Source organism: Anarrhichthys ocellatus, unplaced genomic scaffold (genome assembly GCF_004355925.1).
Source record: "Anarrhichthys ocellatus isolate YVR2014 unplaced genomic scaffold, GSC_Weel_1.0 scaffold18, whole genome shotgun sequence".
In the NCBI taxonomy this organism is placed as follows: Eukaryota; Metazoa; Chordata; class Actinopteri; order Perciformes; family Anarhichadidae; genus Anarrhichthys; species Anarrhichthys ocellatus.
In genome coordinates, this window is record NW_022280048.1 from 5145654 (window position 1) to 5161030 (window position 15377).

Below are 15377 nucleotides of genomic sequence, written 5' to 3' on the forward strand. Positions count from 1 at the left end.
GTGTGTGTGTGTGTGTGTGTGTGTGTGTGTGTGTGTGTGTGTGTGTGAGAGCTTTACTATGCACAACTCAGACAGCAGACTCAGCTGTAACATTTGGCCCCAGCGGGGCCCCTTCTGTCTGTGTCAGTGTTTTGGATTCAGGAGGGAGAGAAAGAGAAAGAAAGGTCCTTGAGCTCCTCATATCTGTCAGATGAATTAATGAAACACGCCTCAGTCCACAGGGACACCTCAGCCTGCATAAGCACTCAGCCATGACTGACACAAACTGACACAAGCCGTAGAAAGACGTGCACGCATGACGTACATGAAGTTGAACACAACACAAATAAGCATGCAAAGGTATTCACACCTTTACCTTGTATGTCCCCCACACTGCCCAGTCTAAGTGTATACTACAATATACACAGTATGATAGTGCACCCTCCGTTTATTATACAGTGTAAAAAGGATTATGGCTGGAGGGAATAGCTTTACTCCACTGTATCTACGCATCTGGCATCAACCTTGGCATAAACACACCTGGCCCCTTTTAGGTTTGTTGATCAGAGTTTTGGCATCGAGTTTGAAATTCCTCTTATGAGAAGCTCGTGACCTCAGCAAGTCCCCTAAAGATGCACCACAGAGAGAAATGGTCTTTGCCAGATCCTGAAAGAGGTCTGTTTGGGCTCCCAGAGATGGACGTCCTGTGGTGAGGAGAACATTCTTAGCTGGATTAGGAGGCATGTTTGTTTACCAAGGTAGATGTGCTGCTCCGAGGCGAGGAGAAAGGAGAATATTAAGAAAGGAAGAGCAAAATGTTCCAACAGTTTATGCAACATTCATAAGATATAAAAAGGATTGGAAGCGGCCGTGTACAGTATTGTATCAAAGGGTTGAATATTCAACCTGACATGGGCAGAATCCTGCAGCAGACATGCCTTTCCTAACAGCTATGGGGGGATTTTGTATTATTATTTGCAGCTACCACTTTAAATGTCTATTGCTTTGGTATTCTGCTTATTTATTTTAATATCCATGGTTCCTTTCAGCAGTGGACACAAAGGAAATGTTATGGTAGTTCTGAGCTTATGCAACAGAGATGCTCATCCTACTAAAAATATCACTGCTTATCTGTGTCAAGTATGACGATGGTGCAGTTGAGATGAATTTTGATTTCTGATAAATAGTACTTCATTTCTGTAAATGTGCCAGTTTAGCCATCTTAGCAAATTTTCAACTGCAGTCCCTGGGCTGTCTTCTTGTAACTGGGTAAAACTCTGATATAGATGTTTTGGCCCATGGACAAATTATAATTATCTTTTTATTTATTTATTATTAATTAATGACGGCAATTTGCCTGTAGCGTAGAGTAGTAGGTCCGGACTTCCTTGTGTTTTGGCTAAACTCTCAAGAGGTGAATTCCTGATAGTTGCTCATACGTGCACACACAAAAACACAACAATGAAGATTGGGAACCCAAAAAAAAGCGACCAGAGCAACTGAAACGACAAGTCATTCTTCCTTCCAACTTTGTTTCTCCATGTAGCAGCTCGTGGCATCTTAAATATTTAACACGTGCATACATTGTGAATGAGAAAGGACGGGAAAAAAACGAGCCTTACCCTCACTGGCTTCACCAAAACTAGCACTACCCCCCATCTCCATACACATGTAGGCTCACTGTGATACACGCACATGCTATTGTTCCCTGCTGGATGAGCTGTAGAGGGGGGGGCTCTTATCCCCATCTCCTTTCCCTGTTTATCAAGACTTTTGTGGAGAAATTGCAGTTGTGATTTTGTGAGGGGCAGCGAGCGCAGGAGTCTTTGTGTGAGGTCCCTGTCTGCAAGTTCCCTTAGCAAGAAGAGACAAGAGCTGCACTGTCACCCTCTGCCAAAAATACAAATAGTGCCTTTCCTTTCTTCCTGCTCCTCTTTCCTTCCTTCGTCCCTCTAGCCTTTTTATTTCTCTCTCTCTCTTATACTCGTCTTTTCCGTACCAGAGGGTTGGTTCATCTCACCATTGTTCAACTGGTATTGGTGAGAGTAAACTGGCGGGGAGCAGTGGGAGGAGGTGTGTTAATGTGTATGGGTGTGTGTGTGTGTGTGTGTGGCCTGGTAAGCCACTCCCCCTCTGAGCTGATTCCAGTCATCACAGCAATAATGAAGTGCACACGACGCTGCCCTCCCACCCGCCCGCCTGCCAGTGTGACATACTGTCACCGCTCTGGAGGACACGCACACTCTCACACACACTCGCAGTCACTCACTGACGTGACACGCAGCCTGCCTCCTCACACATGCACACACACGCAGTCACCCACACAGTCCTGGGAAGGAGTGGAGAAAAGAAAAGAAGACCAGTAGGAGGGAAGAATAGGAAGGATTTTATGTCTCTCGTGGTCTCCTCCCTATGTGACTGACCGGCGCTGGTTGTGGGCGCTGAACAGAGCAAACAACCCCGACACTCCAACACACACACACCTCTCCCCCGCAGCCACGGATTCTTGGATTAGTCCGCCCCAGTGTGGAGAGTGGGAGTCGCAGAGCGGACCAACATGGGGAACCAGGCGGGGAGACAGGAGGAAACAGAGTCAGGTCTGCTTCTGTTGTTCGGCTGTTTGCCTCAGCATCACTTATCCCTCTTTGTCTTTGTCCGTCTTTCTCTGACGATGTACAAGACAAAGACATGCATTTGCTGAATACAAAAGAGATAATGAGATAATCTTTCATGTCGTGTCAGAGTACATCTCTGGCACAACATGTCCTGAATAATGAATACGGACTGACGAGTGCTCATTAACATGCACTGGAGTTATAGAAGCTGTTTCAACGCGTTGGAAGTTAGTCGTTTTGCTCTGTTCTTATGCCATTATTTGTGCGAGTGTGTCCACACTTTTTGTGTTGTATGTAATTACTGATCTTGTGTGTTGTGTGTCTGTATTCACCGTTTGCACTTGGGTGTAGATATAGGGGAGGGGGGGGGAGTGCTGAGTGAGATTTGCCTGACAGTAAGCATGAGGGAAAGTGTCAAAGGAGATGGTATCATCAGTCTCACACTCGCATCACTCCACTGCCCCGAGCTCACTGCGCCTCACTAACATTTCCATTTCAAAGTCCCTCTGAACTGCATTCAGCAGCAACTTCCCGCTCATCCAAAGAAAACCAAGCTCTTTCACGTCTGTAACCTCTCCGTATTTATTTAACAAAACCAGTATTTGCATCTTATACGTGTATGTGCACAGAGGCTCCTCATATGTGTAAATACAAACACACAAAATATATATAAATATACAGAACTATACTCATATTTTTAAGCGGTTATGTGATTATATTTCCAGGCTTTCATCCCAACAAAAATGTACGCTGGCTAAATATAGCCAGTAAAACCTTGCTAGGGCAACAGGCATTCACACACACACACACACACACAATGCAAAAGTATTTTGTCAGTAGTGGGTGTTAAGCTGCATCACTTCATGGCTGTAGCGTGTGTTGCTTGAAGATAGAGCACAGTAGGCTCATACTGGAAGGCAATGGTAGCAAGCTGCTGCATGCTTGAAAAGATTAGCTCCCAGTTTCCTCTCCACATACAGTAAATACATCATACATAAAACAAAAGATTGTTGAGTCAAAAAGTAGGAACAAAGGAGGATAATATCGTCTTTAATCTCACTAATTATTCTCTAGTTACTAAGCAGAATCGGGCTGCTTGTTGTCGAGTATTTCTTGGTGCAAACAATAATTCTGAGATTGCTACAGGTAGGTGGTATGTGAGAATGAAAATGAAATGAGTCAGAGTAAAATGTTTGCTCAGCCAGCGAAAGAATACGCCATCACAGTCACACGCCCTGTAATCAATCATGTTCTTCTCCAGGCTATGAGAAGTATTTAAACTCTGCTTGGTACAGCCCTTAATGATCCTCGCTCCAACTTCCCACACGAACCTCCACTATGAAATGAACCAGTCAGCAATATTATTAATTGAGCGAGCTGTTATTCGTATAAATTAGCACTCTCCATTTTTCTCCATGGAGCCTCTATAGTAAATGAATATTGATCATCAAATGGCTTGATTTTCCATCATGCCTGCCCATGACGGGAAGCTATCGATCCAAGAGAACCAAGAGCAAAGACACGCACTGTACAAGGCACTGTAGAAGTGTAATAGTAAACATACAGACGTTTAAAACTGTAGAACAGTAGTTCATTGTCTGCTTTGTTTTCCGATGAACGGCAATATCTCTGTTTAACTATAACATAAGCTTACCTTCCACCCAGATGGTGAAAACGGCCAGCTGAGGTTTGTCAGACTTTGGGCCCGGACAGCAGAAATAACAGTTCTGGTGCTGGAAGCAAGGGAAGAAATGTGGGAACGGGAGGAACTCGTTCAGATTTGATTGATGGTGTTATCTCTGAAGTGGCAGGCTGAGGAGTAAGCAGTCTGCTGCAGTGATAAGGTCGTTATCAAAACCATATTACAGTGAAGGCTACTACACCGAGCCTTTCCGTCTCCTCACTGGCTCAGCCTGCCAGCGCCTGCGGCTCAGCTGTTGATGAATTATCAGTAATATATGGTCCAATAACAGTGGGTCTATTTTCAGGGCTACAACTCAGTCAGTTGGGCCCATCCGGGCCCAGGATTAAAGGAAAGTTTAAATATGTTTGTGTAGTGAGGTAAAATAGGTTGTCGTGACTTTCACTTGATCTAAAATAGGAAGTTTCACACACTTGTGGCCTTTTTTGGATACTGGAAGGGAGCTGTAATGCAAAGCACGGTGATTTCTGAAAGTGGAGGATGCCATCATTGTATCAGTCAGTGTGTTGTCATTGGAATAACATTTTTGTTCCTGTTCACCCTGCAGCACAGTAACATTAAGTTATCATTTTGTATTGGTGCTGATACAAGTAACCCAGCTCAGCTCAGATGAGATTTCTCAAATTTGACCCCGATCATTACAAAATGACATGTCCCGTCAGCTTTGATAAATAATAATAATACATTTTATTTATATAGCGCTTTTCATAAAACTCAAAGACACTTTACATTAAAATCATCATATATAAAAGCAATACACTAAAAACATAAAAATGCATCTGTTAGTGTGAGGAAACTACACTAATGCCTTTGTCACTCTAACTGGTGCATGGAGTTTGCTTTCTGCTTCCTATCCCCTGATAAGTGCCACTTAGGTGGCCACCAGGCAACACTATCTTAACCCGCTGAGACAGGAAGCTGCTGGCTTTAGAAGCTTGGTGACATAGTGGCTTCTTGCAGATTTTATGACTCAGCAAATATTATAGCTTGGCTCATGAATCAAAAACGCACAGGTGACCAGAAGCCACATATCTTGTGCTTTAATAGGAATAGGTTCACGTTCTGCTGGGTGTACACCTGTGTTAAGGCGATTTTCATCCTCAGGTAAACGGCACTGCGCTTGACCTCCTCTCAGATGAGCGAAAGTCACATCTGTCTTCCCATTTTCTTCAAACATTCTGATATTTTTGCTTGTTGGCGTTATTTTAGCAGCGGCCTTTGTGACAAATATATCGCATCATTTCACTTCTACCACTTTGTGTGAAACGCTTATCTGTCTGGTGCAGCACTGAGACATTGTGCCCGGTGGGTACCGCTCCCTTTCAGAGCAGACTTCCAACGGAAATGCGCAGATTATTGTGCTATCTCAACACCATATCAGAGCAAAGTGACGTAGAGCAGGGATGCAACATGAGGAAGCAAGTTTGTCCAACCTCTGACAGCTGGGACACTGTGAGGAAGTTACATCAGTCGTACTTTCCATAGCAGTTAGCAGTTGACACAGTAAACACGCCGGCCGTTCCACAGAGCTTTGTGTTTGCTGAGGGAGGCGTGTGTTTAAATGTCCTGCTTGTGTAACTGGAGGCTCCAGCCTGGACATCAAAGTTGGCATATTGTAGCCTTCAGGCCTAAGCTCATAAAAATCACAAATTTATGGCTTAGCAACTAACAATAAGTGTATGAAATTGGCATTCCAAAAACACTTGAATTGGCTTGTGATCGTGTGTTCAATGCAAACCAAATCGACCTGATATCTCTCTGCAGCTGGCTGTGGTCCGTCCTCACTCTGGCCTTTCTGTGGATGCAGGTTCATGTGTTTATGTCTTGAGAGCGCCAGCTCACTGACAGATCAGATCACTATCGCTCTCTGAGAGTGAACTTGGCGACACTGGGTGCCATCTTGTTGACTATGCGTCTTTGTCCCGTCACTCTAGAAAGTGGCACAGCGGAACACACTGAGCTTGAAAGCAACGCATGAATTTACTTTGCCTTGTCTAAAATGTTCTAAATACTGGTGTGACTAAGCCCGCCTTTAGATGCGGTTGCCTCTGGTTTTGTTTTAAGCTGTGGAAAGGGAGCAACAGTACCCAAGTGTTGGGTTTTTGTGGTCAATCCAGGAAAGTAGATCACAGCTTAATACACCCTAAGGCTTGTAACATGTATTCCAAAGGTATAAGGCTAAGATGGAAATCATCAGAAGCTTAAAACTAAGTTCAGCGATACTCAAGTACAACCTGTTACCCATCACACACACCGATCCTATAAACCTGCAATCATGTAAAATGGCATACTATTATTCCGTCTGAGTTCTGTCTTATACGTTTTTCCATTTGGAGCAGAAAGAAAATTCTCTCTCAGTTGGCCGGCTCGTGGTCCGCGCTATTGGATATCTCTGTAGGGTAGTGGCTCCATAAGTAGTGTAAAGCGAGGTGGATCAGCATAAGGATGCTGTGTTAAAAGTCTGAGCATGCAGGCCAGTTGAAATGATTCAATCACAATGATTAAAGGAGCCAAGGAAGCCAGGCCAAGTGGCCCTCTGTGGCTTGCCATCTCTCATGCTGTGCTGCAGAGGAAGCACAGAGCTGTTCACTTCTCAGGCAGAAACAAACATCTCCGCTTAAATCCACAATGAAGTCTCTATTTATAAAGGCAGGGTGAGGGGTTTGCAAGATTGATTAACAAGCCACCTGCTGACAGAGTCATAGCAATGACTTAAGACTAAGAATGTATTAAGGTTTACTTCTGCACATTAGTCAGTTGACATTAATCAGAGCCAGTCAATGCTTAATGGTTTCTTAAGCCTTTCCTCCTACTTTTTCATAATATCCAGCCTCTTTATGACCTATAGCCACAACCAAAACATTTCTTTGATTTGCTAAATTGTATTATTTTCTACTTTCTGCTATTCTATTATTATCCCATGAGCTTAGCTAATGAGCACTTTTCCTCGCCTCCTCTCATGCATCCGGCGCATCAGCCACTGAAACAGCAAACTTTCTCCTGACTCCCGTCATGTAGTTACCTCCACACAAATACTTTCAACTTTTTAACGTTATTTTTCAGTGCGCTGAGCGTTAAAACCCTTATACGCAGCTACGGTTTTGCAGCGATACGTTTCATTATATTAAAGAGTTTGAAATGAGCCTTCTGATGATATTGTACTGTAGTGTGCTGCTCAAGTAGGTATGCAACCGGCTCAGATCTACTTTATGTTCTCAGTAAAAAAAAAAAAATAGCTGACAAAATATAATATAATCGGTTTTATGGGTGTAAAAGTCACAGCAGACTCTTCCATCGATGAATCTCAAACATTTAGCCAAAGGTCAAATTATATTTTGGAATCCGTTGATTCTGTGATGGACTTCTCCCAAGTGCACTCAGCCATTCAAATCTGGTTTCAACGACGGTGTTAGACTGTTGACGGCCGTCAGTGAATCTCTGCAGTTTTGTGATGTAGTTCAGTATATCTGGTTTACACAGCTGACTGGAGCAAACACTGCTCTTAAGGTGAATTAGATTGCCCTAGTTTTGTATTGTTTGTACTGTTATTTATTTATCACTTTGCATATGATGTCATGTGCTAGACTGGAGTCAGAAAATTCCAGCAGTTTTTTTAGGAAAAGTTTCAAGCTGTATTCACAAAACATGTTATCATTTTCACAAAACCCATTATTTATCCAACTTGTGTACCTTATTTTTGAAGATGTGCGAAGTACCTTATTATAGTGAAAGAACATTTTTATCCTCAACAAGTGGTGTCGTCATGGTATTGTGAGGTTGTGATGCAGCTTAGCATCCCAGGCTAATCTCTGCGGGTCTGTGGGTGTCATGGAGCCTCGCTTCTGTCTATCTCCCCCTCCAGTAAGAGGAAAGGAATGCCTCTGAGTCCCAGCGTCTGACTGATAGGCGCCTGTTGACCTATTTCATGCCCAGACAGTTGGACAACAGGAAGACCAGAATCACCGACTGCCTTTTTCGGTCTCTCCTCTCCATTTCCACCTGACTGAAAAAACTGCACAGCACATTTCCTGGAACACGGAAGGGAAGACAGAGGAAAGACAGCGAGAGATTCCCATCACACGCTTTGTTTGTGCGGATGGCGAAGCCAGTGCGTCATTTCAGGTGCCAACTCTCTCTGACACTTGGCCATTAATTCACCGTGACTCCTCACCCGTGACCCTACTGTTCTCTAAATTGAAGACTCTGTGCACTGTGCCCACAATGCACTCTGTCACCTATTCGCTGGCAGGCTGGCTGGCTGCAGTTAACCGGCTGGTGCTGGACGGTGTCCAGCCACACGGCTCCTGCTGTGATTTGAAAGCTTATCTTCATTAGAGAGAAAGAAGCCAGCACAGTGCATTACTGTGATCAGGGAGCTGACTTCCCATGGAATGACTGACTGGTCTGGAGTACTGGAAGTCAGTCTGTGCAAGTAATTTAGATCAAATATGAACAACACAATCATTTCATATGCGCAGTCGCCCCAATCAGGTTTGGTGTTCATCTAAACCGGCGACATCCGTGGGTGGAGGCATCATCTTTTTGGGTTGTCTGTCCATTTGGAGTCACGGATGAACTGATTTAGATTCTGGTGGTCAAAGGTGAAGCTCTCTGTGATTCTCATTAATGAGATGAATCGGGAACAAATTTGAAACAAACGTCCACTTGGACTCGAGGTTGAACGGATTTGATTTTAGTGGTTAAAGTTCACCGTGACACACAACTCAAGAATTCAATTTCTAATTGTGACAATTTCACACAAATGTCTAATTGGTTAAATTGATGAAGTGATGTCATTTTGGACAGACATGGATGTAAACTGCAACATGGCTGGTTGGCGAAAACATACAACCGCAAGGCTGTAATGCTAGTGACAGTCTGTTCTAACAGCTACTCTCTGGAGACTGTCACTGGTCATGAAAGATTCGTAATCTGGAATAATTGAAGGTTCTCCTTGAATGTGAGCAATGACTTTTCTTTAGTCTTTTAGAGGGAGTAACTGTTCCTGAGATATTAAATGTAAAAAGACTCATCTGTGACAATGTTTTCTCTCACTGGGAATGACTTTCTTCTCTTTCTCCAAAACTGGTGTTTGATAGTATTTGCACTTTGGAGCTGGACTGCTCAGACTGCTCGAAGGATTTATTTCTCGCTAGAGGAAGAAAAGCTCCTCCATGAGCCAGCTAACTGCCCACTCCACTCCTTTTCACAGATTTAGTGCTTCTCAGAGGTACCTATGAATGGTCCTGGACCTGAGCCGGCCTACATCAAAGACGGCACTAAATTAAGACTAAGCTAACTCTTAACCACCGTGGTCTTTGATATTTTAGTTCTTATTTATGAAAGAAAGATTTGCTCACCTAGAAGAAGAACTATAAAGAAATGTTATTGTGCCCTCACACACATGCACAGATTTCACTAAATTACAACTGACTGCTGTGATGCAGTGTGTGAGCTTTGTGATGGGGTGGACATTTCATTAGAAACTTTACCCCTCTCTCCCTTTTCTGCCGCCATTCAGAAATCGGGTGATGTAATTGTCACTCTAATACATTACATGATGCCACTCAGCAGATCAGCTAGAGCAGTTGGAGGTTAATTGCATCTTTCAGGGACATCCGAGTAAGGGAGATGCTTCCCTCGGTCTCTCTTTCTCCAATCTTCGATCCAAAATCAGCTTTATTTTAGATTGTTCAAAATGGTTGTCAAATACATTTAAGAGACTGTTTCTGGTGTCTTGTCAGAGTCATGCCTTTTGTTGGCTCTGTGTTTGACAATGTGGGCACTTGATGATGAAAAAAATTGAAATAATAAGCATTCTTCAGCCGCTGTGTTGGTCTTGGAAGCAGGTTGTTTAACTGCGGTGCTATATTTTATCTACTAGAGACACGCTGATACACTGTCAGCGCCGGTGGCCAATATCAGCTTTAGAAAACAATATTGTTTTTTCGGTCAAATAATGTTTTCATAGCCAACAGTGGAATTTATGTTTTTATGATCTTTATTTCTGGGACTATGTCCAAGTAAAATAGAGATCCTCTAACTATCTGACGCTGTATCCTAGTAGCTGTTTCTTCCTCTTCAGGATCCTTCTGTCTGTGCTGACTCCTGGCATCTGGACCGGTGTCATTTCTGTGTGCACGTTAAGCAGCTGTGGTGATGTCATGGTTAAAGAGGTGGGCGATCTAAAGATGAGTGAGTTCATGTGCTCCATCTGGGTTTTATTCACTGAGAGCGCAAGAGGAAAACAGAATATGAAGGAACAGCAAATGAAAGGTTGGACTACAGTCCCACTCATCCTCGTGGGAATGGATCTTAATCACATCGGACTCCGCTCTCTCTCCAACAAGGACCTATTGTCTCTGTCTTTATTGCCAACTACAATGAAAGTATGACAAGTGGCCATGAAATAGCTGTGAGGTGCGTCATTGTTTTTCTGCCTCCAGTAGTGCTTACTGGTAAATAGTAATTTATAACACCCAGTGCTGATCTAGTTTTAACATCTTCCACGTGACGGTACATCATTTCGGAGTGCGTATTGTCCTCATTCTGTCAGTCATGGCTTCATCCTCTGTGAAGTGCACAGAAAAGTGTAGATTTTGAATGGCAACACTGGATCTTTGTCAGGTGCAGCTCTGTCCAGCAGCAAATTCATCTCACTGATGGGGATGAAGTGCTGCATTCGTTAATGTGAATCTTACATGACAGCAGTTCATTTTACGGAGTGGCTTTTGACCCGAGTGCCTAATCTCACTGACATTCAGAAGCGACAGACCTGAGTGTTGTTCTGCCACTCTTCATTTTTACAGTCCCTGGTTTTCTTTAAAATCTCAACCTCGATTGTTTACACAACAATTATCATTAGCAAGCCCACCTAACACTTTCAACCACAGCTGCACACTCTGGGAATGTTAAACAGCTTTGTACCCCAGTATTTGTGCCAGTGTTGGCAGCTCCGGCCACAGTTGCTAGTTTATTCAATAAGGGGGGTAGTCAGTGCAAAGTGCCCATCACTGGCAGAGTGCTTAAAGAACCCACAGGGATATAGGATTTCCATCCCAAACTAGGCCATTTGTTTGTGGATTTTGTATGTGTGTGTGTGTGTGCGTGTGTGCTGTAAATGTGTGCATGTGCTGCTCAGGGTGATGCGTTGTCTATCTCAGCACACAGGCTGTCTGTCTAGCCTCTATGGGTTTGATGATGGTGATGATGATGTATGCATGTGAGAGATACAGGGCCGTCTTTGTCAGAGCGCTGCTTAAACTGATTTGTGCCTGAACGCTCCACGTGCACAGGGACCTTTGTCATCCTCTGAAACAAGCGACCCCCTTGTGTCTGCATCGCCGTTTGCTGATGATCAGGAAAATAAACAATAAAATGTTAACAGGCGGCACCATGCTCACGCTGGACATCAGTAAATACTCTTCATATCTGAGAGAGGCCTGGAAAAAGGCTCGCGCCAGCGACGCACGCTGATGCCTTTTGAAATGCCACAGTTGAGCTCTGCTGCAGCGATGAATGACAACAGACAGACAGTGCCAGGCAGATGCTCTGTTGTCCAAGCGGAGAACAATATGTGAATAGGGCGCAGTGACCAGCAACATAAAACTGCTGAATAATACAATCTCAATGTGACACACTGTCCATTCAACTCATTCAAAAGTGTCATTACGTGATGTTAACAAATCCACCGTCCTGTCAAGGCTTGTATTATTTTTGTAAAGTTTGCAGATATTGTTAATTTAACTAGAGATTACACTTTTCTACTACTCATTGGTGAATGTAGGTTATGGTTATTATTTTAACTTTAAAGGGATATATTGACAGTATCATATTTGGGCATTTTCTCTCATATTTACATTTCTAAATCACACAGCTCCATCAACTGCTTTGTGGATGATCTACAGCAAATACTGATTTGATCTCATCGGTACTTGGACAATGTCTCACTATGTACCTCTGTTTTGATCTGTGTTGCAGGTGCACAAGCAGCCAAGAAGTCTGGTATCCCAGCTCCTAGAGAGATTCCTTCTTCCATAACAAGAGACCGCATCTCTCTGAGGGACCAGCTTCGGAGCTCCACCACAAAGAGGATGGTGTCTAGTGCCAGCACTTCCAGCCTCTCCACCCTGACAAAGCCGACACGCAGTTCAACCAAGTCCCGTGGAGATGCAGAGGTCCAGGAAAAGGGCCTTCTGGAGTGCCAGGTGAAAGATCTGCTGGCTGAGGCCAAGGCCAAAGACTTAGAGATCAGCAATCTCAGGATGGAGTTGCAGTGTTGCAAAGGTAAAGCCTCCACTGCTTCCTCACCCAACTCCGTCTCATGGGAAGAGCCTGCTGCAGATCAAGAGCAGGGAAAGGTGGCGGAGGCCTTTGTGCTGGTTGGGGAGCTGAGGGAGAAGAACGGGAAGTTTCAGAGAGAGCTGGCAGCGCTTAGGGAGGAGAACCAGGCACTGAAGGAAAAGCTGCTTTGCTTGGATGCCTCTCCTCTCTCTAGTACAGACTCTAGCACCCATTCCAAGCCTTTGGTGAATGGCCTGTCCTCAGACTCCAACTCTGCAACTCCGCAACTGGACAGTCTCCCCTGTGCTGCCAGTCCTCTCAAAACCTCTGTCTCTTCCAGTTCTGACATCGCCAAGGACTCCCCATCGCCCGACTCCTCAGAGTTTGAGAGGATCCCGTCTCATTCAGAATCGGCGAGCAGCGGTGTCAGTGGGGAAGTCGTTGTAGTGGGGACAGAGGGGCAGGACGTGGCGGTGCGGAGCCTCACAGAACAGATTCACAAGATGGAGGAGAGCCACCACAGCACCGCCGAGGAGCTGCAGGCAACTCTGCAGGAGCTGGCCGACCAGCAGCAAGTGGTGCAGGAGCTGACGGCCGAGAACGAGCGTCTGGCCGAGGAGAAGCGCCTCCTGCAGACCTCACTTCAACAGCAGAGGGAGCGCCTGGAGAAGCTGGCCCAGAAGAACGAGACGCTTGCTGGCCGACTTCAGGAGCAAGCCCAGGCTCATGCCCAGAGGGAGGAGGAGTTGGGTAGCCAAGGGCCTCGGCTGGCCGAGCTGGAGCAAAGGTATTCCGAGCTGGTCGAGAGCTCGCGCTTCGAACGGGAAAAGCTGGTGGACATCCAGCAGCAGCTGACGGGCAGCCTACGGGCTCTGGAGGGGGAGAACCAGGAGGCCCAGGGCCAGGCGCGCTGCCTCAGAGAGGAGATGGACAGGCTGCAGTCCCAGCTGGACAGGGAGCTAGAGGCCGGAGGTCAGGCAGCACAGGCCGCGGAGGAGCAGAGGGCGACAGCAGACAGTCTCCGACTGGAAAACAGTAGGCTGAAAGCGCAGGTGGACATTGAGAGGCAAAAAGTTGGTGAGTTGAAGGCCATGCAGAGTGCCAGTGATAGCACTGAGATGCAGGACTTGCTGAAAACAGCCCACGCTGAGAGAGACAGGCTGGAGGTGGAGCTGACAGAGCTGAGGCAGGAGCTGCTACAGGCCCAAGCCGAGGCTGAGCATGTGCAATCCACAATGTCCAAGGTAGGAGGTCACATTACTATATAACATACAGTATATACACCAGAAAGGAAATACTGAACGGTAGAGAATTACTCACAGAATTCAGTCAGAACGTAACAAAAGAAATTAGTATTTATCACTGAATATAACAGAATATAACAGTTTTTTTTTGAGACAAATGTCGACAAAGATTCAAATTAATCTATTTAAAACTGGACAAGTCTCAGTTGGTTAGAGAATGTCTCTACACAGTTCAAACTGTTTCCACTTGGTTGCTTCCTTTGTGTTGTACTAAGTGGTGGGTGTAAAAACCGGGCCTTGAATTATACTGTATGTGACTCACTGTTCACAAAACGTTTTGTTACGCTAGTAAGCTCATTCGTTTTCTTGTGTTTGACAAAACGTCCAGGAATTCCCAAAAGAACAATCTCTCCATATTTACTGTAACATTTGAAAAAGCGAAGCAGCAGTTCACTCGTTTAGAAACAGATTCTGTTCTTGCAAAGCAGTTATTTTCAGGAATAGATTTGGAAGAGACCAGAATGCGACTAGTACTTGCTAATGGTTAAAAAGAAAATGAAAGTCAAATGGGCGACCATAACGTTTTTTATCATTATTGGCGCAGTCGCCACTTTTTGAATATGAACACGAGGACACACATTTTCCACAATGATTCAAACACGACCATTTAACAGGCTTTGCAGCTGGTATTGGGTCCTTTTCATCACTTCACCACCACAGCACATGAACTCATGTTCGCTCAAATAGTTTTCATATGATTCACCACAGACACCAGAACGGCTGAGGCTGTGTAAGTTCAGGGTCATGTCGGGGGTTGTTGATTCCAAATTTGGGCGTGTCACCATCGCCTTAGGGGTGTCGTCATTGTTGGACTGCGACTGCCGTGCCAACAGTAGGGTGGTCCACCAGTGTGTGACCCTCTTGAGTCACGCTGCTGTTCTCTGCCACATGGGTGTGAGGGTGAGGCCGCTCCATGACTTCACTCACGGACACCCTAATCTATCAGAGCCACGTGGTGTGAGGGAGAGGGTCCTGCATAACTACATCTATTACTTATTTTAGTACACTATGCTCAGAGATCTGCTTTCTGGATGAGAGCAATCATCGTGGTACACTGACTTCAGCTTGTATGTAATTCAAGAGTTGAAGCAATGAACACATTGATGCAGTCAGATCTCATCCAGACTGAACCCTTGTTTCCGTGAGTCACTGTCCCCTTGCTTGTTGGTATATTACTGTGGCCAAACGGTCATTGTCAGACATAGTTAAGCTCATGTGTAAAGAGCACCGTGTGGACTCCAGCATGACTGCTGTAACCATTTATTACCATTCACAACCCAGTCCAATGTTTACATTTACCCTTATTTCTATGCGACTTTTATCATATTTGGAAAAACTGCTTAAATAAAGTGACAGATGTGGAAGCTGCGCTAACCATGCAATGTCCTAATGTGCAGTAGTCGCACTGGGAAGGATGCAATGCATGAGGGCTAATTAGACTCTTTATGGTTACTTGTACCTTTTACTTTGTACTGCTTGATCTTTAAAAGTTTG

The 15377-nt window shown here is 44.8% G+C and overlaps 1 protein-coding gene across 6 annotated transcripts in view; it reads left to right on the forward strand.

Moving 5' to 3' along the window:
- The window catches only part of specc1 (sperm antigen with calponin homology and coiled-coil domains 1), a 63840-nt gene that overhangs the window by 20006 nt on the left and 28457 nt on the right, over positions 1 to 15377 (forward strand). For 5 of the 6 annotated variants that reach the window (XM_031857303.1, XM_031857302.1, XM_031857306.1 and 2 more), the window contains one exon: positions 12277 to 13823. In XM_031857303.1, the coding sequence (XP_031713163.1) occupies positions 12277 to 13823 (1547 nt within the window). Of the gene's footprint in view, positions 1 to 6; positions 2577 to 12276; positions 13824 to 15377 lie in introns of those variants that run through there. The other variant, XM_031857307.1, reaches the window with a different exon arrangement.